This window comes from Typopeltis vanoorti, chromosome 7 (genome assembly GCF_054136105.1).
Source record: "Typopeltis vanoorti isolate ZY-2024b chromosome 7, IOZ_Tvanoo_1.0, whole genome shotgun sequence".
Classification (NCBI taxonomy): domain Eukaryota; kingdom Metazoa; phylum Arthropoda; class Arachnida; order Uropygi; family Thelyphonidae; genus Typopeltis; species Typopeltis vanoorti.
Genome location: NC_143555.1, coordinates 45,692,673 through 45,718,319, shown reverse-complemented (window position 1 = coordinate 45,718,319; position 25,647 = coordinate 45,692,673). Strand labels below are relative to the sequence as shown.

Below are 25,647 nucleotides of genomic sequence, written 5' to 3'. Positions count from 1 at the left end.
TGTTGGAGGCATTATCTGAGTTAACAGAAAAAAGAACATGGCTAGAGATAGTGCTGGCTCTAGTCCTATTGTAGGAAATATCTATGTAGAAAACAAATGTGCCTGCTCAAGAAGTCCTCAATCTTCTAAGAACAAATTATCCAAAAAACTCTTTGCTTTACTCTTTACATAAATCTCATTGCATAAAGGCAGGATACTTCAAATATGACAATAAGATCTACTTACAAAACTCAAGTCAGGCCATGGGCAGCTCACTCTCCCTGGTTCTCGCAGATATATTTCTTAACGATTTTGAAGAAAAAGCTATTAACTCCTTCCCGCTTAAACCAAAATTTTGGTATCGTTATACAGACGATATATTCCTCATCTGGGAAGACGGTGTCAACAATCTCAATTTATTTTTAGACCACCTAAACAAGTTTCATAAAAAAAATCTCTTTTACCTTTGAACTGGAATCCGATGACTGCCTCCCCTTTTCTAGATCTGAAGCTTACCAGATGTTCTGAAAGTATTAAAATCTCAATTTTTAGAAAACCTACTCATACTGACAGATACCTTCATGCTTCTTCCCATCACTATCCTCTGCAAAAATTTGGTATTATTTCCACCTTAGGACACTGGGCCAAATCTTTACTTGCGGAAGAAACAGAAATTGAAAATGAACTCCTTTTTCTTAAAAAGACTTTTAATAATAATGGTTTCTCTCCTAATAAGATTGATAGATTTCTTTCTCTCCGTCACTCAACTGCTTCTGAAGATCCCTCTTCCCCCAGAACCTTTATTTCTTTGCCTTATATCAGCTCTCTTTCACCAAAACTAGCTAAAATTCTCAAGAAATTTAACTTCAGAACTTGCTTCTCTACGCGTCCAAAACTTCGCTCCATACTCAGTAAACCTAAAGAGAAACATTTTCCCACTCAGTTTCCAGGAGTCTACAAGATTTTATGTGATTGTGGAAGGCCAAACTGCCAAATCCATCCTTTTACGTATGGAAGAACGCCACAGAGATATTTCCTACAATAGGACTAGAGCTGGCGCGCTCTCTCTCTAGCCACGTTCTTTTTTCTGTTAACTCAAATGAAGGCTGCCAACACATTGTGGACTGGACACAAACTTCTAATATCCATGTGTGCTATGATGAACTTGAAAGATTGTCGAATCTAGAGAAATTACATTAGATTCTTCCCATATCAATAACAGCCTGAGTTTCAATCTCTCTGATGCACACGTTGCCTCTGTTCAATACTGGCGCACTCATGACAACACGTAGTCAACTTTTATTTGGAACTCAAGCTCGCAATACTGTTTTCAAAATGTACTCCTGTCTTTTGTACTAGTACTGTTAATGTAATTTTTAAGTCTCTGTTATTTTTTGTATATGTCTTTGATTGTGATACCCGAAGAAGTTGATCCATTCAACGAAACTAGTAAACTAGTAGTATCTTTTTAAATAAATCATGTCACCTCTTTATCTCTCAGTATCAGTTATTTAAAATAATGAATATATATATATATATATATATATATATATATATATATATATATATATATATATATTGTTAAAAATTAATGCATTTCTGAAATAAATTAACTTTATACAGATAGTTAAAAAATGACATAATTTGAAAAGGATTATATTTATATTAAGAGTATAGCATTTTTTAACATATACAGTACGTACATAAGGTACTTTTTTGAGGAAAGTCTCAAAAAGAAAGCTACATAGAACACTTTTATCTTTCATTTCTTAGTACATCTGCTTGTGCCAGCCCAACTCTCGATTAATGTCTTTGAAGACAAGAATTTCGTTTGGCATTTAAGTGTAATTATTCTGGTCTTGAAAGCCAATTCATTTGATTTAAAAAATATGAAAGAAGTTTGTTAAAAAATATGCCTTTGTAGAAGGGTTCATACTATTTTCATTGTCTTCATTTGCCTTATCTCTGAGTTTCCTTCCATATTTCAATTAGCTCATCAATTGTCAGTTCAAATAATGATAATCGATTAACTCTTATCTGATAGATCCATTTCCAATTCCAATATCGACCAATTCCAATCTACAACTTCCTGGATGAGCTGATCTGCTCTTTAGTTTCTTCAGAATCAGAAACAAATCATTTTCTCTAATAGTGGTCCATAGTTGTACATAAATATTCATCCTCTTTAACAGACCAAAAGGTGACCTTTTTTACCAAGAACCACTAAATGAAGTTACCAATAAACTAAAGCCATATGATTCTAGTCTCCACCCCACCCCCCCTTTCACCAGATATTTGCACCAGTCTCCTCTCTATTCACCAAATGTCTCACTTGAAGATACCCTAGACCGTAACCAAGCTATATTTCCTCCTGATACCCTAGACCGTAACCAAGCTATATTTCCTCCTGATACCCTAACCCTGTTTAAGTTCACCATGAATGAAGTATGAGTATTTGGCAAGGAAAATATTCTACGAACAAATAGAGAGAGACAACAGCCATGGGGTCTCCACTCTCCCCCCCACCATTAACTACTTCATGGAGACCTCCGAAGAGAAAGCCTTAACTTCTGGCCAACACACATTCACTACAATACATACATGGTGTGTGTGTGTGTGTGTGTGTAGATATAGATAATACATAGATGACATGTTTTCCAATTGGACACATGGCCTGATGCTCTCAACATTTTTTCACCAGTTCACTTCAGAAAAGGAAAACAATAACATTTTTCTATTCCTAATCACTGATTACATGCCAGCCTATAATGCCTGGCATTCTTCAAGTACAGAAAACCCACCCACCCCACCACACACACACACACACACACTGGTAGATACATTCACTAACAACATAAGATTATTAAAACCATTTATAGCAGGATAAAATTAATCAATTCTGATAGCAATGTCCCTGCCACTCAACTTGATCACATTCTCAATACTTTCTTACCCAATGATTACAATCCTCAGTCCTCATCAAATTCAAAAAATATAAAACTCCAAAACCAACATCTTCCCCCTCCTCCAGAACAGCAACTACATCAAATCCATCACCATTCTATATATTCAGAAAACATGTGAAAACTAGCAAAAATCCTAAAAATATAATACATCCACTTACAGACCATTTAAAAAAACTGGCTTATCCAGCTCACCAAACACTAGAATTAGTCCCTAGACCTGCCAGGTGTTTACCAAGTTACTTGCAATTGTGAACATCTCACTATGGCCAAACAGGCAGAATAACAAGAAATACATCCATTTCCATCCCTAGGGACACTTGGAGTTTGCTGACCAGTTGTGGACACCCACCACATGATATGCTGGAAAAAAGGCCACTCTGCTTCATCACAGTAAATATAAATATGAAAGACTATTCTCAGAATCTACCTCAGTCCTGAGGAACTACCCAAACCTTAACACATTTGGTTGTGGGACTGTCCCAAATGGCTGTTGGGCTGAAGTTAGGATGGGAAGCACTCGTAATAAATTCAGCCCAACAGCCAAGAATACCCAATTTAGCCACTAGGGGTACTATTTAGGGTTTTTTAGGCTAACTTTTTTGCTATGGTTGTTATGCTTAGCCTCATTTACTTAGTGTAGTAATCCTCGTAGAAAAGCTCAGACGTTCCTTAAAATGCTTATTAAATAATTTAAGGAATTTACAACGTACACAGGATATAAATTACATTAAACTTTAATCTATATTTCCAATATTTCGGCAACGTCATGTTGACATCCTCACAGGAACTTAAAATAAAGACACGTGCATGCAGGCATTACACACCGTAAATGAGGACAAAGCAGGAAGCTAATGTTTCTCCTAAAAGTCCTCATGGTGTCCCCTAGTGGGCTATGTAGGTATTCTTGGCCATTGGGCTGAAGGTCTTCAGATGTAAGTCTCCCAAATTCAGGGCAGTCTCATGCAAATAAATTTGTTGAGGTTTGAACTGTTTCTTAGGGATGTGGCTAATTCAATGAATAGCCTTTCAAATTTGAATTTACTACGGTGTATTACCGTGGCTTTCTTCCACCGTATTCTGTGGCACGTATCAAGAGCATGGTCTGCAAGACCACAGTGGCTGTACTAGTGAAACCGGATATAGTCCTTGTGTTCTGAAATTCTGATATCCGCTGTCCTGCCTGTTTGGCCAAAGTAGGACAGCTTACAGCTGCAAGGGACCTGGAAAACACCAGGTAGCTCCAGGGGAAGTGGTTGGTCTTCAGTGGAGCGGCTAAGGGACGCCAATTTTCTATATGGTCTTAACATGAGGTCAAGTCATGTTTTTTTTAGGATTTTAGTAATTTTTTCCGAGGTGCCTCGGATGTAGAGAATGGTAATGGATTTAGAGTAATCCTTGTTGTGAAGGGGGTGTTGTGGTTTACTGATTTCGATATTTTTTGGATTTTTTTGGGGGGGTGTAAACATTGGCTGAGAAAGTGTTGAGGATGTGGTTTAGTTCAATGGTTAGGGCATTGTCATTTGAACAGATAAGTTCACTGTTTGTAGTGTCTTAATAACTCCATATTGTTCTGAGGGTTTTCTATAAACTGAGAAAACCAAGGTTCCATCAGGTTGGTGGGTGACTAGTGTGTCCAAGAAAGGGAGACTGTTGTTTTTCTCTTTTTCCAGAGTGAACTTGATACTAGGGTGTTGGTTGTTTAAGTGTGTTAGGAAGGAGAGGAGTGTATCAGAGCCATGTGGCCAAATAGCGAACACATCATAAACGTAGCAAAGCCATGTGGTTGGTTTTTGTGAGGCAGAGTTTAAGGCTTTCTCTTCAAAAGTCTCCATAAAAAAGTTGGCCAAGGGTGGGGAGAGTGGTGAACCCATGTCTGTCCCCTCTATTTGTTTGTAGAATTTTCCCTGACCAAACAAAATAGCCTTAGTTCATTGTGAACTGAAATAGGGGCTGAGATATCGATTGGAAATTTAGCTTGGATTAGCTCTAAGGTTTCTTTGAATGGGACATTTGTAATAAGGAGGAGACGTCAAAACTGACCATTATGTCAGTATGTTGGAGTGTAAGGTTTTCTATGCTGGCTTTTAAGTGGGCTGAGTTTTTTATGTGTGATGATGTCTATGGACCGTATATATTATATGGACTCCCAAAAATACATAAAGAAAATGTGCCATTATGTCTCATAGTGGATGGCATTGATTCCACCACATACAAATTAGCTAAACATATGGCCAAAGCGCTCACACTACACTGGCAAGACAACATCACACATAAAAAACTCAGCCCACTCAGCCCATCTATAAATCTATGTATCATCTAAAAAATAAACATTTGTTATGTTTGTTTTTACAGTTTTATATATACTGAGTAAAAAAAATTCATTAATGAGAAATACATATTTATTATAGAAAAGATACCTAAAAGTATGTGATATGTTTGCATTTCTCAATGCAATCGTATATGCTTAGTATTACTGGAGGGGGCCAAGTGCAGTAGCGATATAAAAAATGTAAATGTAATTAAGTAGTAAACTTGCTTATCGTATGTCATAATTCTTAGGAAATAGCACAAAAACATTGTACGTATATTTGTATGTTTGTTTACAGCAGTGTTTGTATGTTATTATTACTGTATAACAGTCTAGAACTGTATTAACGATAGCCATTTTGTCACTTGAGTTTTACTTTGAATCTCAGTAATGGGCATGTGTGTTAGTTGTGTTTAGAACAGCTGTTGCATGCCAGCCAGAAAAGAGCAGGCATGCAAGGAAGGAGAGCCAGAAAGATCTAATAAACCACTGAGTTAATTTCTCTAATCTTAGAAAAGTTTTTTATGCATAAAGATGCATAAAAAACTTCAATTACTTTAATTACTCTCCAAGGTAAGTTTTCCAAGTGAAACTACAGAATTTTCAGCTGAATGCTGTATTCAATCTGTTTTGTAAAGTGTTTAATGTTATCTCTCAGTATTGAATTTAACTGTGAGAGTCAGAATACAAGAAATTCTTATTGAACTCATACTGAATAATTCTTAGAATGGCCATGTAATTATTTGGATGTCGTAAGAAGTTAAAAATTAATTCAGTACTTTTAATTTTATAAGTAATCAGATCTCCTTAGAGTGATACGATGAAGTACTAAGAATTTGTATGCGTATATATGTTTACAGTAAATATTTAAATTTTTTTTTATATATCAGAGCTTCATTCTTTAGAATACACAACATATTGATCCTCAAAGTCAATATACCATCATGGATATTAATCTGAAACATTCTAACCAACTAAAATAAATAAATAAATATATATAATTATACTGTTATATTCTAGCCAAATTAGTTGGCAAGCCTTTCAAAATGAAAAGAGGTGTGCTTAGTTTTGCTAATGCTTTTTAACCTTTATTTGGAATCTATAATAAACTGAGCCTTGAAAATAGTAGTATTGGAATTACAGTCAGTGGCAAAAAAATCAATAATCTCAATTTGTAAATGACATTGACTTAATAACAGAGAATTAAACGTGTGGACAGACTTATGTGTTCGTCGAACATGTTGTTTATTATTTTAACGGTATAATAGAACACAGAAACTAAGTAAATAATTAATTTATTGACTTGATGCTGATATTTCGCTGGTATTATAACCAGCATCTTCAGAGCACAAAAACACTGTTTGTCACAATACGCGAGACTAAAACAACATGGTGTACTTAACCAAAATTGTAGCAGCAACACAAAGACTAGAGTCCTGATTTTGGCGCCCTCTATCTGAAAAAAAAAAAAAAAAAAAAAAAAAAAAAAAAAAAAAAAAAAAAAAAACGCTATCATATATTACTAGAGTCCTAGAAAAGTGCTAGTTTTTTCTTAATATGACTGTCTCCCAGATCTTCGGCAAGTTAATACAGCCATATTTGTTGAGAGTTGCTGCTACAATTTTGGTTAAGTACACCATGTTGTTTTAGTCTCGCGTATTGTGACAAACAGTGTTTTTGTGCTCTGAAGATGCTGGTTATAATACCAGCGAAATATCAGCATCAAGTCAATAAATTAATTATTTACTTAGTTTCTGTGTTCTATTATACCGTTAAAATAATAAACAACAGAGAATTAACATCATTTACAAGATATAACAGACAGAGTTTCTAAGGCATTTAGTGATTATGGGTTAAGCTAAGTATTTATAAATTAAAAATGACATCTTCATGTAATAATCAATGAAAATTTCAGTTAATGATGAAACACTGGAAGTAGAAGGATTCACCTGCTTGGGAAGCATATAACACAGAGATGGCTGGTCTAAACATGACATTAAAGAATGCATTGTTAAAGCAACTGTTACCCTTCAAATATTACAGTCATGTGGAAAGACAATAAAATACAGCTAACTACAAGATTCTACCTCATCAATACTCTTGTTAACTCTGTCTTACTATATGGATGTGAGAGTTGGATATTGCTAAAGGGAGATGAAAAAAGATTATTGGCCTTCAAGATGAAGTGCAACAGAAAACATTTGAAGATACCAAATATGTCCCACAACAAATGACAAGATTAGAAGGAAAATCTGCTCCATTGTTAGTACTAATTGCGAAATTGAGTACAACTTTGCCACTGCTCCCAGAAAAATACCGGCTGAGGATATAATGATCCAGATTGAACGTGGGATTCGCCACCTTCCAAACCACATCGCCAACAATATTAGACTGGATGTAACTTGTGTTCTCAGCAAAGCAAGACCACCAAAAACCAACATATCCAATAGTGAATATAAAGCTCTGCAGGAAATGAAGAAAAACAAAGAAATAATAACCACCAAAGCAGATAAGAGAAATGCCACCGTAGCACTCAACCAAATGGACTACACAGGTAAGCTTAATGCTCTATTATTAGATCGGGCTATTTACCTCCCAATTGAATACAATCCCACCACTCACAAATTAGAAAACTCCATAGGCTCCTTAAGAAGGTCACTTCTTGGCCTGTAGAAGTTACTAACAAATTAAAACCATTTAACTCTACACCCCCCCCCATATATATGGACTCCCAAAAATACATAAAGAAAATGTGCCATTACGTCCCATAGTGGATGGCATTGATTCCCCCACATACAAATTAGCTAAACATTTGGCCAAAGCGCTCACACACTATACTAGCAACACACCATCACACATAAAAAACTCAGCCCACTTAAAAGCCAGCATAGAAAACCTTACACTCCAACATACTAACATAATGGTCAGCTTTGACGTCTCCTCCTTATTCACAAATGTCCCACTCAAAGAAACCTTAGAGCAAGGAAATCCAAGCTAAATTTCCAACCTATATCTCAGCTCTATTTCAGTTCACAATGAACTCAGGCTATTTTGTTTGATCAGGGAAAATTCTACAAACAAATAGAGGGGACAGACATGGGTTCACCACTCTCCCCACCCTTGGCCAATTTCTTTATGGAGACTTTTGAAGAGAAAGCCTTAAACTCTGCCCCACAAAAACCAACCATATGGCTTCGCTACGTTGATGATGATGTGTTCACTATTTGGCCACATGGCTCTGATACACTCCTCTCCTTCTTAACACACTTAAACAACCAACACCCCCAGAATCAAGTGCACCCTGGAAAAAAAGAAAAACAACAGCCTCCCTTTCCTAGACACACCAGTCATCCACCAGCCTGATGGTTGGTTTTCTCAGTTTACTCACTAACAATCCCCCCTCCCCCTCACAACATTATGGAGTTATTAAGATGCTATACAATATGGCTAAACTAATCTGTTCAAATGACAATGCCCTAAACACTGAACTAAATCACATCCTCAACACTTTCTCAGCCAATAACTACCCCCCCCCCAAAAAAAAAAAATAAAATCCAAAAAATATTGAAACCAGTAAACTACAACCCCCCCCCCCATTCACAACAAGGATTACTCTAAATCCATCACAATTCCCTTCATCCGAGGCACCTCGGAAAAAAATACCAAAATCGTAAAAAAACACGACTTGACCTTGTGTTACAGAATATATAGAAAATTGGCATCCCTAATCCACTCCACTAAAGACCAACCACTATCCCTAGACCTACCTGGTGTATACCAGGTACCTTGAGCTATAAGCCGTACACTAGCCAAACAGTCAGGACAGCGAATATCAGAATTTCAGAACACAAGGACTACATCCGTTTTCACCAGAATAGCCACTCTGGTCTTGCAGACCATGCTCTGGATACACGCCACAGAATACGGTGGAAGAAAGCCACAATAATACACCGTAGCAAGTTCAAATTTGAAAGACTTTTCGTGGAATCAGCCTCAGCCCTAAGAAACATGCATACCCCAACAAATTTGATTGCATGAGACTGTCTGAAATTTGGGAGACGTACATCAGGAGACCTTCAGCCCAACGGCCAAGAATACCTACATAGCCCGCTAGGGGGCACCATCTTGGCTTTTAGGAGAAACAATGGTTTCCTTGCTTCGTCCTCATTTACTGTGTATAGTGCCTGCATACACGTGTCTTTATTTTAAGTTCCTTTGAAGACGGCAACATGACGTTGCCGAAATATTGGAAATATATATTAAAGTTTAATTTAATTTATATTCTAGCATACATTGTGAATTCCTTAAGTTAATTAATAATCATAAATAAAATAATATATACAATTAAAAAATGTTAGGAAAGATTAGCTGATTTAAAAAGTACTATTTCCCACAAAGGGATAGACAAAGACCAACAGATCTGTTTAAGTTAGAATAATGTTTCTCAACGTGTGGTCTGCGACGAAGGTGGGCCTGCAAGCAGACTTCATCATCATCATCATCATCATCAAATTCCTGACATGTACCCTCAAGGGGTGTACAGGATATGACAGTACTACATGAAAAAACTACATCATTACTAACTTCCTATCTACAAGCAAGCAGACTTAAATTAAATAAATAAATATATATTTTAATTATCCAAACAAAAATTAAAATGAATAAGTAAGTAAAATGATTGAAATAAAATGGATACGTAAAACAGCTACAAATTATTGTAGCCACAGAGTGTTCATGGAATGAACATTCTGCAGCTATAATAATATGTAGTGCAGAATGTGAGTAATAAAAGAGAAGTGAAGTGGAACAATATGGTTTTATTGCTTCTACCTTCCCTTGCTGTTTTGTCAGATTTCAAGAAAATGTGTTATCCACATTTCAACAAATAACGTATGTTTAGATGTGGCCAATATCCAAATCCAGTCTAAACCTTCCAAAAATTATATCCCACATAAGGAAATCATTGCTCTAAAAGAGCTACATAATAATAACGAGATTATCATAACAAAAGCATAACTGGTAATTAATTTACGGAATTGACAACGCATATAAAGTAAATTAATTAAAGATAACTTTAATGAATCACTTCTATATTTCGGCAATGTCACATTGCCATCTTCGGGAACATAAAGATATGGTATGTGCACTAAGGAACTAACAAAGCAAATGAGGAAGAAAATAAGAACTAATTTTGTTCCTAAAGTCCTAATGGTGCCCTCTTGCGGGCTAATTTGGTAGTCTTGGCAGTTGGGCTGAAGTTCTCAAAATGAAAGTCTCCCAAATTTGGGGCAGTTTCATGCACCCAAATTTGTTGAGGTTAGGAACGTTTTTTAGAGCTGCTGAAGATTCTTTGAATAGTCTTTCGTATTTAAACTTGCTGCGATGGATTATTTTTGTCTTCTTCCAACGAATTTTATGGTGGGTATCTAAGGCATGGTCTGCCAGCCCAGAGCGGCTGTACTGGTGAAACCGGATGTAGTCTTGGTGTTCTGAAATCCTGATATTTGTTGTTCTGCCTGTTTGGCCAAAGTAGGACAATTTGCAGCTGCAAGGGACCTGGTATACACCAGGTAGGTCTAGGGGAAGTGGTTGGTCTTTGGTAGAGCGGATAAGGGATGCCAACTTTTTATATGGTCTGTAACAGGAAGTAAGGTCATATTTTTTGAGGATATTAGTTATTTTTTCAGAGGTGCCCTGGATGTAGGGGATAGTGATAGACTTGGTGTAGTCTTTATTGTGGAGGGGGGTTGTGGTTTACAGGTTTTAGTATTTTTTGGATTTTTTTGGGGTTGTAGCCATTGGCTAAGAAAGTGTTGAGGATGTGGTTTAGTTCCATAGTCAGGGCCTTGTCATCTGAGCAGATTAATTTTGCCCTGTTATATAGCGTTTTTATCACCCCATATTGTTGTGGGGGGGGGGGATTGCTGGTGAATGTATCTGCCAGTGTGGGTGGGTTTTCTGTAAACAGAGAAAACCAAAGATCCATCAAGCTGGCGGGTGATTAAAGTGTCTAGGAAGGGGAGGGTGTTGTTTTCCTCTTTTTCTAAGGTGAACTGGACTCTGGGATGTTGGTTGTTTAAGTGTGTTAGGAAGGAGTGGAGTGTATCTGAGCCATGTGGCCAAATAGCAAACACATCATCCACATAACGAAGCCAAATAGTGGGTTTTTGTGGGGCGGAGTTTAAGGCTTTCTCTTCAAATGTCTCCATAAAGAAATTGGCCAAGGGTGGGGAAAGTGGTGAACCCATGGCTGTCCCCTCTATCTGTTTGTAGAACTTTCCTTGCCAAACGAAATAGCCTGAGTTCATTGTGAACTGAAATAGGGTTGAGATATCGGGAGGAAACTTGGCTTGGATGAGCTCAAAGGTTTCCTTGAGTGGGACATTAGTGAATAGGGAGGAGACGTCAAAACTGACCATTATGTCAGTGTGTTGGAGTGTGAGGTTTTCTATACTGGCTTTAAAGTGGGCCGAGTTTTTTATGTGTGATGGTGTGTTGCCAGTGTAGTGTGTGAGCGTTTTGGCTAAATGTTTGGCTAATTTATATGTGGGGGAATCAATGCCATCCACTATGGGACGTAATGGCACATTTTGTTTATGTATTTTTGGGAGTCCATATAATCGGGGGGGGGTCTAGAGTTATAAGGTTTAAGTTTGTTGGTGACTTCCACAGGCCAAGAAGTGACTTCCTTAAGGAGTCTGTGGATAGTTCTGATCTGAGAGTTGGTCGGATTATATTCAATGGGGAGGTAAGTAGTACGGTCTCGTATTAAAGAATTTAGCTTACCTTTGTAGTCTTTTTGATTGAGTACCACAGTGGCGCTTCCCTTATCAGCTTTGGTGATTACTATTTTTTTGTTGTTTTTTAATTCTTGTAGGGCTGTATATTCGTTTCTGGATAAGTTGGATTTTGGAGGTTTGGCTTTCGTGAGAACACCGACTACATCCAGTCTCACGTTGTTGGCGATGTGGTTAGGCAGGTTCCGAATTCCACGCTCTATTTGGATCATGATTTCTTCAGCAGGTATCCTTTTTGGAGCTAGGGTGAAATTGTGACCATGTGAAAGTGCGGTGAGTGCTTCAGGCTTTAAAACTGCCGACGAGAGTTTGACTACAGTGTTGAGTGGTGGCTGGGGTACAGAAGCAGAAGTCTTTGTCAGGTTTTCGTATTTTTTTACGAAACTTTTTCGAATTCCTTTCTTGCCGATGTGCATGAGATGTCATGAAGTATCGACGATAGATCAAGGCCTAGCAATCCCACCACCCCCCCTCACAACAATATGGGGTGATAAAAACACTATATAACAGGGCAAAATTAATCTGCTCAGATGACAAGGCCCTGACTATGGAACTAAACCACATCCTCAACACTTTCTTAGCCAATGGCTACAACCCCAAAAAAATCCAAAAAATATTAAAACCTGTAAACCACAACCCCCCTCCACAATAAAGACTACACCAAGTCTATCACTATCCCCTACATCCAGGGCACCTCCTGAAAAAATAACTAATATCCTCAAAAAATATGACCTTACTTCCTGTTACAGACCATATAAAAAGTTGGCATCCCTTATCCGCTCTACCAAAGACCAACCACTTCCCCTAGACCTACCTGGTGTATACCAGGTCCCTTGCAGCTGCAAATTGTCCTACTTTGGCCAAACAGGCAGAACAACAAATATCAGGATTTCAGAACACCAAGACTACATCCGGTTTCACCAGTACAGCCGCTCTGGGCTGGCAGACCATGCCTTAGATACCCACCATAAAATTCGTTGGAAGAAGACAAAAATAATCCATCGCAGCAAGTTTAAATACGAAAGACTATTCAAAGAATCTTCAGCAGCTCTAAAAAACGTTCCTAACCTCAACAAATTTGGGTGCATGAAACTGCCCCAAATTTGGGAGACTTTCATTTTGAGAACTTCAGCCCAACTGCCAAGACTACCAAATTAGCCTGCAAGAGGGCACCATTAGGACTTTAGGAACAAAATTAGTTCTTATTTTCTTCCTCATTTGCTTTGTTAGTTCCTTAGTGCACATACCATATCTTTATGTTCCCGAAGATGGCAATGTGACATTGCCGAAATATAGAAGTGATTCATTAAAGTTATCTTTAATTAATTTACTTTATATGTGTTGTCAATTCCGTAAATTAATTACCAGTTATGTCTAACCAACGTATAAGTCTTACTACTAGAATCATAACAAAAGCAGACAAAGGGAAAGCAACCATGGTGATGGATACAAAAGAATATGAAAACAAAATGTGCACACTTCTACAGGACCAGTCAACATACAAAATTATAGATCACAATCCCACCAAACACACAAAAGAATAAGGTGCATAAATTACTGAAAAAGGTCACTTCCTGGCCAAGAAACAGTAAACAAACTCAAGCTTTTCAACGTTAAAATACTCAGGATATGTGCAGCACCAAAAATTCACAAACAAGGTACACCCTTACGCCCTATTGTGGATAGTATAAATAGTCCCGCATACAAAATGGCTAGACATTTAGCTAAGCTGCTAGCCGCTCTCATAAACAATTCTCCCTCCTCTGTCAAAAATTCTGCCAACCCTAAAAGTATTTTAGAACACCATACCTTAAAAAGATCAGACATAATGGTGAGTTTTAATATCACCTCACTGCTCACCAAACCACTAATTGAAACCCTTGATCTGCTAAAGTCACACTTTCCCTCCTGATATATTTGAACTATTTAAATTCACAATAAATTCAGGATATTTCACTTGGAAAGGGAAAATATACAAACAATTAGATGGGATAGCTATGTGCTCCCTCCCCCCCCCCCACCCCACAGCCAACTTCTACATAGAACACCTGGAAAAACTAGCTATCAATACAGACACTCTCAAACCAACATTTGGCTATCTTATGTTGACGATGTGCTTGCTATTTGGCCATATGACTCAGGCATTGGATACATTCTTAGCGCAGTGAAATAGCCAACACCCCAAAATTCACTTTACAATGGAGCTGGAAGATAATAACTGTCTACCCTTCCAGAATACACTAATCACACATCTTCCAGATGGCTCATTATTCTTAGCTTTTAGAAAACCCACACATAAAGGGAGATATTTACACAAACAATTGCACCATCACCCTTCTCAACAGTATGGTAGCTTAAAAACACTAATCCACAGAGCGAGAGCAATCTGTTCCAATGACAATGCTCTTGCTGCTGAACTGACTCATTTACGCCACACCATCCTAGCCAATGGCTATAATCCCCATAGACAGACAAAATACTAAATTCTCCCAAGAAACCCTCTCCCACTATCTACAACGGAGAACTATAACAAAACCGTCACCATCTCATACATTAAAGGCACATCAGAAAAGTTATCTAGAATTCTCAATAAACATCAACTACGCACTGTATTCAGATGTTGTGTCAAATTAGTAACTCTCATTCGTTCACTCAAGGACAGCATCTCTCCTTTATCACATTCAGGAGTCTACGAAGTACCCCTGCTTGTGTGATCAAGCTTACTACAGTCAAACAGGAAGAACTGTAGACATCTGCATCAGTGAACATAAAAGATACGTCCGGCACTATCGCTATGGCAAGTCGGGCCTAGCAAACCATGCTTTGGATACCCCTGCACACAGGATCAACTGGAAGAAAACAAAAGTACTGCAGAGAAGTTTAACAAAGTCAGAGAGATTGTTCTTAGAAGCAATAGAAGCCTTCTCTGAATCTTAACAAATATGGCTGTATAAATTTGCCTAAGATTTGGGAGACAGTCATCTTAAGACATAACTAGTACCTGCTTAAAAACACAGAATGAGAGATCTTTCTGTGTTTTTTTTTAATAACTAATTAGGACTTTAGTCTTTGCGTTGTTGCTACAATTTTTCAAACTAGTCCCATTACACCATGTTGTTGTAGTCTCACATACTATGACAAACTGTGTTTTGTGCTGGTTATAACATCAGCGATCAGCAATAAGTTAATAAATAATTATTTACTTGTGTTCTGATATATTACCATCAAAATTAGTCAATTATTTGTTATTTATTGATTTGTATTACTGAAGCTTTTCCTCCTTCAACCAAGGCTCACAGTATATCTTCAGAAGTGCTAAGTGATACTTGGACAAAGTGTGTCTTGCGTTAACCCCAGTAGCTATATATTATATTTTTCGGAAACGTTTTAAATAACGGAAAAAGTGGCTTAGAACTAGGACTTTGAAAAAAAAGGCAAATGAAACAGGTGATGCTAACCCTAATTGTGATACATGTGCTGTACTCATAATGGCGAGTAAATCTGATACTATTAAAGTACAGGGTGTCCCAAAATTCACACAAGAAGTAATTTTGATAGAAAACACAGGTTTTTAATTAAAAATTGTAATTTCTTATTGATTCATAAAGTATACAGTATAGTGTTATGCATGGAATAGCATATCGGGTAAATGGCCTCCACGGCTTTGCTGGCACATACGCACTCTTTTGTCGAAATCGTCCATGACCATTTTGCATAAATGTGGCTAAATTTCGTTGATACAGCACTCAATTTCCTCCTTCAAGGCGTGGGTGGTCGTGGGCTTGTTGGCATAAACCTTAGACTTCAAAAAACTCCAAAGAAAAAAGTCCAACGGCATTAAGTCACATGATCTGGAAGGCCAATTCTGATCACCAAAACGGGAAATTACACGACCAGGAAATGACTTATGCAGTAATTGAATTGTTTCTTGGGCTGTATGGCATGTGGCACCGTCTTGTTGAAACCACATGTCATCCACATCCATATCTTGCGATTTAGGCACAAAAAACTGGATTATCATGTCGTGATAGCGAGCACCATTAACTGTTATTGCCTTACCAGCCGCATTTTCAGAGAAGAATGGACTGATGATGCCTCCAGCCCAAAATCTGCACCAAACAGTGACACGTTGTGGATGCATTTGTTTCTCAACAATCACTCGTGGATTTTCTGAACCCCAAATGTTGGGGGTTCAGAAAATCACTTTTGTCAATTAACGAAACCATTAAGATGAAAACAAGCCTCATCGCTGAAGATGATTTTGTTCAAAAAATAAGCATCCACTTGTTGTTGTTCCATAATCCATTCAACGAACTCTCTTCACTGTGTGTGTGGTCAGTAAGCTTCAGTTCTTGAGTCAATTGAGCTTTGTAAGCATAAAGTTGCAAATCTTTCGTGAGAATATGCTGTAGAGAGCTTCTCGAAATGCCCAATTCAAGACCATGGTGCCAAATTGATGTTCCTGGACTCCCAGCAACACTCTCACGAACTGCTTCAATGTTTTCTGTTGAACGACTTGTTGAAGGACGGCCAGAGTGTATAAGATCACTAATTGATCCAGTTTCCTTGAATTTTTTAATTAATCTTTTCACAGTTGATGAAGTTAAATCACTATTCCGACCATATTTTGTACGAAAATTGCGAACTGTAGCTGCCAAACCTTCCGTATTTTTAAAATATTGCTCAACAATGAAAATGCGTTGCTCTTTCGTGTAGCGCTCCATTTTTAATAACCCTGAACTGTCAGCTGTTACGCTGTCTTTTTTTTCTCGTTGGCAACACTTTACCGCAGAAATGCCGCTAAATTTAAATCTTGCGTGAATTTTGGGACACCCTTTAGAAGAAACAAGCGATGCAAAGAAAAACACATTAGGAAAAAACAGTTCATATTTGGAATTCAGGTTTACTTGGTGTGGACATGAAAGTGAATAGAAACCCCAATGTGTTTTGTGTTATGAAGTGTTGTCGAAGGAGTGCATGAAACCTGCGAAACTCCGACGACATTTATTATTATTATTATGTGACACCTCCAAGGAGTCCAAAGACACATCTAGGGAGAGTGTGCTCTACCATAAGAAACTAAACATTGTGATGTGAAAAATAAGCCAACTGATTTTTCAGCAATGCTTAGGGACATTAAATCGTGGGAAAGATACAGTTTTGGCCATGGGTTCGAATAATAGCAAAACACTGGAAGCATTCTATCTCTTAAGTTTGCACATAGCGAAAACAGGGAAACCTCATTCTATGAGGGAAAATTTACTACTTCCAGCTACAAAAGATGTGGTAAAAACTATGTTTGGCAATAACTTACTACAAGATGTTGATTTGATTCCTCTTTCAAATGACACTGTCGGTTGCAGAATTAATGATATGGCAGATGGCGTAGAATCTCAGTTAATCGAAAGAGTTAAGAAGAGCGCTTATTATGCTTTACAAATAGACGAGACTGCTGATGTTACAAATGATGCGCAGTTAATATGCTACGTAAGATATGCGCATGATGATATTCTGTTTTGTAGAACTTTGTCATCCCGAACAACTGGAGAAGAAATATTTCACACTCTCAATAATTATATAATACACAAAGGGATTCAGTGGGAAAAACATATGGGCTTCTGTTTGGATGGCGCTTGTGCCCTTACAAGCAGGCATAGTAGGGTTGTTTCTAAGGTCAAGGAAGTAGTTCCGGATATGAAATGGGTACAGTGTTTCATACACAGGGAAGCGTTAACTTTCAAAGGAATGGTATCAGAATTTAAAACTGTGCTATACAATGCTTTAAGGCTAGTTAATTTTATTAATAAATAAATTTTATTTATTACTGTAAAATAACAGGTTATTTTTAGTACTCTGCGATGAAATGGGCAGTTGAATATATACAACTTTTGTTTCATTCTGAAATTTCCTGGCTTTCCATGGGCAGGTACTAACAAGGTTATTTCAAGGCATGAAGTTTTATTGTTTTAAATGAATGTAATTCTGATTTTGCATCACTCCTTGTTGACGAAGCATGGTTATAAACTCTATCCTATCTTTCAGACATTTTTTTTTGAAATTAAATCAACTAAATCTCCCCCTTCAGGGAAATCCTTCAACTGTTCTTGATGTCTACAGCAAAATAAAGGCATTCGAGGAAAAAACCTGGTGTTATGGATTAGTTATGTAAAATATAGACAATTTGTACTTTTTCCAACACTGGAATCCTTTTTAGTGGAAAATTATATTTTTGTCGATTCTGAGTTTCTGGAAAGGGTTTGTGAGTACCTCAAAAGCGCTGAAACAGAATTCTGAAACATATTTTCCGAATAACTTTCATAAGAAATTTCTGTGGGTTCACAATCCATTTCAGGCTTATAGCCATGAGAACACCCTTTTGTTATCGATAAAAGAACAGCTAATTGAGCTTTCAAGTGACAGTGGGCTTAAAATGCAATTCCGTGATCTTGGTTTGGCTTGATTCTGGATCTTGCTTGCAGAGAAGTGAATTTCCCGAATTATCTGAAGAAGCATTGAAAATCATCATGTAGTTTTCTATAACCTATCTTTTGTGAGAAAGGATTTTCATTGCTCCTTCAAATAAAAACAAAATGCAGAAATCATCTTAGTGTGTGTGCCAATCTTGGACTGAATTTGACCAATATTGGGCCAGATATCCAGCAAATATGAAAGTGCCGAGAAGCTCAACTATCTCATTAAAAGTAAGTAGTAACATAATTATATCATATTATTTATTTGTTTAATAAAAATTAAAACTGTCCAATGATGATACACTTTTAATCGTTTACTTCCAATTTAATTATGTTTCCATATGTATTCAAAACATGCTTTTAGATATGTTATGAATAGCACAGTTTTTTCCAAATGTTGGTAATTCCCACATAGGTTTTTTTTTTTTTTTAAATACATAATTTAGTGGTCCGTAGAATTGTTTTAGGCATTTTACTGGTCCTTGGGCTTAGAAAGGTTTGAGAAATATTAAGTTAGAAGATTGACGTTTCTAAGAGAATAGGAATACAAGTTATTTCTTCTGTATTTGAAGAGGTAGAGATACCAAAACTGCCCAAAGTTCATTTGATGAAAGAATTATTAAATTCATATTAGTGGCTGAAACTTTTAACACTATTTTGTGCATATCATCCACTTCATACCTAAAGGTTTTAAATGCTTCTCATGATAAGTTAAAGCACAAGTTTGATTCACTGGTAAGCCGCTCTAGAATCAGTACTAATGTCTATGATACAGATAGACTAGTTATCAAATTTTCCAGTTATCAAAAAGTGCTATTTTAGGTTAAGTACATAATCTGGCCATATGGCCAGTGATGATATTTTCTTGTGTTCTGGCAAAGGAATTTTCCTTCTAATCCCATCATTTATTATGCGTGATGTGGCCACGTATGGTATTTTCAAAAGTTTTCTGTAGCACTTCATTTCAAAGTGCCAATAGCCTTTTCTCATTTTCCTTTAGCAATGTCCAACTTTCCCATCTGTATAAGAGTTAACAAGGGTGTCAATGAGGTGGTCTTGTAGTTAGCGGCATATGATTATCCTTCCAAAATGGCTGTAACTTCTGAGGGACAACAGTTGCTTTAGCAAATGCACTATTAAGCTGACAGTCCTGACATGGTATCTTTGGGTGTTTGTCTTAACAAGGCGAGAAATGAATAATTAGTCCCTTTTATAATATTATCTATCCAGGTGAGTCTATAGGTAGGGAACCTCTGTTTTTTTTTGTTTTTTTTTTAACCCAGAAGTCAAGATCTCCAGTGCTATCTGATTTAGCCATATGGCCTAGTCACCAGAGCCACTTTTAACATATTTTGGTGATGATATTTTCTTGTGTTCTGGCAATGGAATGAATTTTCCTTCTAACCTCGTCATTCGTTATATGTACTGTGTATGGTATCTTCAAAATTCTGTAGCACTTCATCTCGAAGTGCCAATAGCCTTTTCTCATTTTCCTTTAAGAATGTCCAATTGTCCCATCTGTATAACTGTTAACAAGAGCGACAGTGAGTTAGTTTTGTAGTTAGCTGTATGGCTATAACTTCTGAAGGGCAACAGCTGCTTTAGCAATGTATGCTTTTAATATCATGTTTAGTGCAGCCATCTCTATGTTGTATACTTTTCAAGTAGATGAATCTAATTATTCTAACATAGGCTTAGATTAAGACCATTAGAGTATGCATGCACAGTGAAGTGGAAAGAGAAAAACAAATTGAGCTGGTTGCTGCTCACTGTTAGACAACTTCAATTCTCTAATGTCATATTCAATATATAGACATATTTAAGCAGAGTTAGAAACACACACACACACACACACACACACACACACACACACACACACACACACACACACACACACACACACACACAAAATGCTTACCTGAGTTTCACAACAATAACCAGAAGGAAACAAGGTTCTCAGAGAACGATCTACAAGAAACAATACTATAAATTAGTATTACTGAAATACTCCTGAAGTAAATTCTAAATAACAAAAGGAGGCAAAAAAATTATGAAGTAACCATAATTGTAAATACATGTAATATTAAGCATCAGAACTCAGATGGACAAGGCGTATTACTTGCCAATGAAAAACAGTTTGCCATACCACACTAGCTACGATGGTGGTCTGAAAAGTTCTCGGCCTAACAATGAAAAGACCATTTATAATTTCAAAAGCTAATGGTGCTGGAGCATCGCTGGATGCTCCAACACCATTATCCCATCCCTGTAGCAGTTCTCAGTAAAATCTGCAAAATACCCCTCTACAGCTGCAATCACCTCTTGATTCGAAGAAAAACGCTGACCAGCGAGGAAGAATTTTAGTTTTGGGAAGAAATACAAGTCAGAGGAGCCAAATCTGAGAAATAGGGTGGATGTTCCAACAATTCATAGTGCAGCTCCCTTAACTTTCCCATTGCCAAAACACCTTTGTGGGCAGGTGCATTGTCCTGATGATAGATGATTTTTCTTCTGCAAACCGTGTCTTTTCTCACGAATTTTTTCATCTAGTCTGGTTAAAAGATCAGAATAATATTCCCCATTTATTGAAAGTTTATTTTTCACTTGGTCAGACTATAATAACTTTAGTTTAATCCTTTATCCAAGTGTGTGCAAACAAAGTTTGCGCCTGAAAATATCTTCAGGACTGGGGTAAAGTGGTACAACACCGGGCAACTCCTTGCAAAGTGGAGCAAGCTACCAACACTCCTATCTCAGTATCTCCCATAATGCAAAACACATCTCCTTGCAGATATGTATAATGTTATGCATTAAGGAAAGGGCCACTACCCAGACTAGTTTTGACCTTTTTTGAGGTCTCTTCAGTGGGAGCCAGGCCCAAGTGCAGATACCAGGCAGAAGCATTAACAAGGTCATCTTTACCTATAGGAGTTGCCAAATGGTGTGCCCACCTTTTTATTAAATTACATTTCATTTGGTTAGACTATAATAAATTTAGTTTAATCCTTTATCCAAGTGTGTGCAAACAAAGTTTTCACCTGAAAGTATCTTCAGGACTGGGGTAAAGTGCTACAACCACTTTACCCCAGTCCTGAAGATACTTTCAGGTGAAAACTTTGTTTGCACACACTTGGATAAAGGACCACTTTACCCCAGTCCTGAAGATACTTTCAGGCACAAACTTTGTTTGCACACACTTGGATAAAGGATTAAACTAAATTTATTATCCCCCATTTATTGTTTTAACCTTTTCAAAATAATTAACGAACAAAATCCTTTAGCATCCCAAAACACCGATGCCATGACCTTTCCTGTGCATGGAACTGACTTTGTCTTCTTTGTGCTGAACAACTGGCTTCTGTCCACTGTTTTGACTGCTGTTTGGATTCTGGTGAATGATGGTGAATCCAAGTCTCATCCATAGTAATAAATAAATGCACAAAATTAGTTTTATTCTTGTTAAAACACCCCAAGCACTGTTCAGAGATTTTCATGCAAGTGCATTTTTGATCTACTGTGAGCAAGCACGGCACCCATCTTACGCAAAGCTTTTTCATTTGCAATTCTTCATGCAAAATATATCCTACACGTTCTTTTGAAATGCCAATAGTCTCAGCAATTTCAAGCACTTTGACTGGCAGTTCATCCAATACCATATCGTGCACTTGATCAATGATTTCTGGTGTTGTTACACTTTTTTGGACATCCTTCATGTGGATCACCTTCAAGGCTGGTACAGCCACGTTTAATCTCAGAAGCCCACTTCTTAATTGTCAAAAACAAAGGAGAAGAGTGCCCATAAATTTTATGAACTTCGAATGAATTTCTTTTAGCATTAAACCTTCTTTTACAAAGAATTTTATAACCGCACAATACTCAATTTTATCCATTTCAAGGGATACAAGACAACACTTTTGCTTCAGACAGCTGTATAAAACAAACTTGATAAAATGACTTGCAATTTCACACGGATGCTTATGACAAACGTACCAACTTAGGGGGAAAAAAAAATCATGGCGATAGTGTTGCCATCTATGGTCGATTCCGAGAACTTTTAACTTTTTTAAAACTATTATGCAGGCATTGATTTAAAAGTTATTCTACATCAATGACACTGAATTATGATAACGATGTCTGGAATTAGAAATCTGAAACTGCAAAAAATATATAAATAAAAGGATTAGTTACTATTCAGCTATATTAATAGAAATTAACCTGGCATTACTGGCTGCTGATAGGTTGGTAATGAACAAAATATACCCTTCCAAACAAATACAAATCTCCCGCCCTCTTCCATGCGGAGCACCCTAGGATTCAGCTAACAAGTGTGCAATATTAGTATAATTATAACATCTGGAATGGAGAGTTAATAGTACTTACCTATTTTGAGTGATAATCAACTAAAAAACTTTATCTCACTTGAAACTCTTAAAAGAAATTTAATCAGACAATGCTTTTGTGAAGACCCAGGAAGAGATTACAGATGCCAAAAATAGAAAAATTAGAACTGCAACATGATACATAACAAAGAAGAGGGCAATACAAAACTAAAGGCAAGAACTGATTTGGCAAAAATGACAACAATAATATAAATTTATAAATTTAATATTATAAAAAATATATATATTATAAACGTAGAGTCGGGTCTCTTTTTATGCTTTAGATACATTCCACAGAAAACTGCATATAAAAATTCGCATAAAAAAGACCTAACTTACGTTGGAAAATTTGGGATACGTTCCATACTTTTCTAAAACTGAAGCAATGAATTAAAATAAACCTAAAATCGCATAAAAGTTTATAAAAATTCAGGAAAATAAGAATGCCTAAGTTTGTTTTAAAGCTTTATTAATTTAATTTTATTGAAAAGTAACAATTTTTTTTACATTTTTCATCAGAATTATCATTGCTATTAGACAATATTCGGCAACATTTGTGAACTGGTGTGAAATCACTTTCATCAGCAGAAGAGATAGCATATCAGATCTGAATGGTAAAGGCAATGGTTCTTCACAAACAGAATTAGCTTCACACTCATTCTGTGCTGATTTTTTTCTTCTGACAATGTAATCAGTGATTAACCTGTGTGATGATGATTTTACTAATTTTTTATATAGCTCGCAATATCCAGACACAGAGTTCTTCAGCTCACGTTGGAATTTAAAGGGTCGTTCAGAATTTGTGTCATTAACAAGAAAATGATTTTCCAATTTACTGCACAGTTCAAAACCTTTTCGAATTATATTTGCAGTGAGGAGGACAGGTTTTTCTTCTGCTTCACTATCGTTTTCTGGATCTTCGACGATATCTAAAGTTAATCGATATCCAATAATATCATCATCACTTAAGGCATTATCCACAAGCAATTCATCTACGTCATTCTGGCTAATTGTATCAAAACCTTCTCCACAAATTTCATGTGCCAAAGTAATGATTTCAGCTGATAACGTAGATGTTGGAATGGTTGCACTGTTTACAACACATCCAAGCCATGCTGCTTTCCAGCAGGCATTTAAAGTTTGTGGTCTTATTTCAGTGATAGCAGATGCAACATGATTTAAACAATCCAGAATAGAAATTTTTTCCAAAAGTCAGTTACTGTTAATGATTCATTTTCTAGTTTATCCAATATAAATTGAAAAGTGTGCTTAACATAATAGTTTTTAAAAGTAGCAATTTTGCCTTGAAATGACCGAATAATGCTTGTTGTATTGGGTGGAAAAAATACTACCAGCACATTTGGATGTTCTAAATGCAGATGCATTGTCAACAATTAATAAAACTTTAAAATCAAGAGCTTTTTGCTTCATATATGTTTCCACTTCTGGTACAAAGCAATTATTGAACCATTCAGTAAATACAGCAGTTGTTACCCAGGCCTTTGTATTAGCCATCCAATGTACCTGGCAGCTGCTTTCCACCCAATAGCCACCATCTTCAATAATTTTAGCTAACTTCTCTTGAAAAATTTTGGATGCTTCAACCTCGCCTGTAATCTTCACATTATGAAGTACATTCCTTTTTAAAAACCGGTTAACCATCCTTTGCTAATCAAAAATTCTTTATCAGCCTGGGAATTGTTAGTAGATGGCTCCAGTTGTTTCATCTGTTCATAAAACCAAAGAGCTTTTTGTTTAATTAAATAATCACTTATAGGAATTTTATTTTGAGCTAATTCTTCAATCCAAATTACGAGTGATCGTTCTGTTTTTTCTAACAAAGCTTCTCTTGAGTAGGATGATAATTTGGCACTCAGTTTTGTGCCAGAAATTACAGATTTTCTTATTGTGACTTCATTCTTTTTAATTGCTCTTATAGTAGATTTGCCTAAATTAAAATGTTTACCAATCGCAGTAGATCCCTCTCCTTTTGATAAGCGATCTAAAATTGTAATTTTCATTTCCAAAGAAACTGCTTTTCTTCTGTGCTTTTTTCTCTCCACTGGGCCGAATTAAATCTTTAAAATAAAAATTAGCAAAATTTAGATTTATGATAATCAAAAGACAAACACTTACTCACATGCAAAATTAAACTTCACGTTATGCCAGAATGTGCTGCAACACGTTGTTCATTATGTACAACGGGAAACCACGAATTTGCATGAAATATGCACTGCATAATTTCAAAACTACATAAAAAAGATAGGCATAAAAAGAGACCTGAGTGTATATTATATCTGAACATTATGTACAGATATACCAATAAATTGGAAGAGAAAAATCAGAATTAATAATATGGATAAAGAAAGAACAGAAAGAAAAAAATATAAATTTATAATTATTTCCGGAAATGAACATTGGGGTGCTTAAGGGGTCAAAGCTGTATAACTGAGAGGAGACCTTCACATAGCCTTTAAAGGAATAAGGAGAACTGACCAGGACTTCTGACCTAATGTCTAATCCTCGCCTTCTCATGGTGCACCCTGTTGGGTATCTACCAAGATACTGAACGAATGAGGATGGGCTGACAATTTGGGATTTAGCCGACCAAATTGTATTCTTATTGGCTTAAACCAATATACAAAATGATGGTACAACATGACAAAATTTCATGCCGGCTGGGGCGTCGCCCGGTTAATCAAGGCCACTGTTATTTTCACCAGGAAACCAGGGCGAACAGCAAAAAGT

General features: G+C 36.6%; 1 protein-coding gene across 1 annotated transcript in view; it reads right to left on the bottom strand.

Moving 5' to 3' along the window:
• The window catches only part of PNPase (polyribonucleotide nucleotidyltransferase 1), a 440,058-nt gene that overhangs the window by 328,495 nt on the left and 85,916 nt on the right, over nt 1-25,647 (bottom strand). Inside the window, exon 4 of the mRNA XM_090395838.1 lies at nt 20,439-20,488. Within this exon, the coding sequence (XP_090251964.1) occupies nt 20,439-20,488 (50 nt within the window). The remainder of the gene's footprint in view (nt 1-20,438; nt 20,489-25,647) is intronic.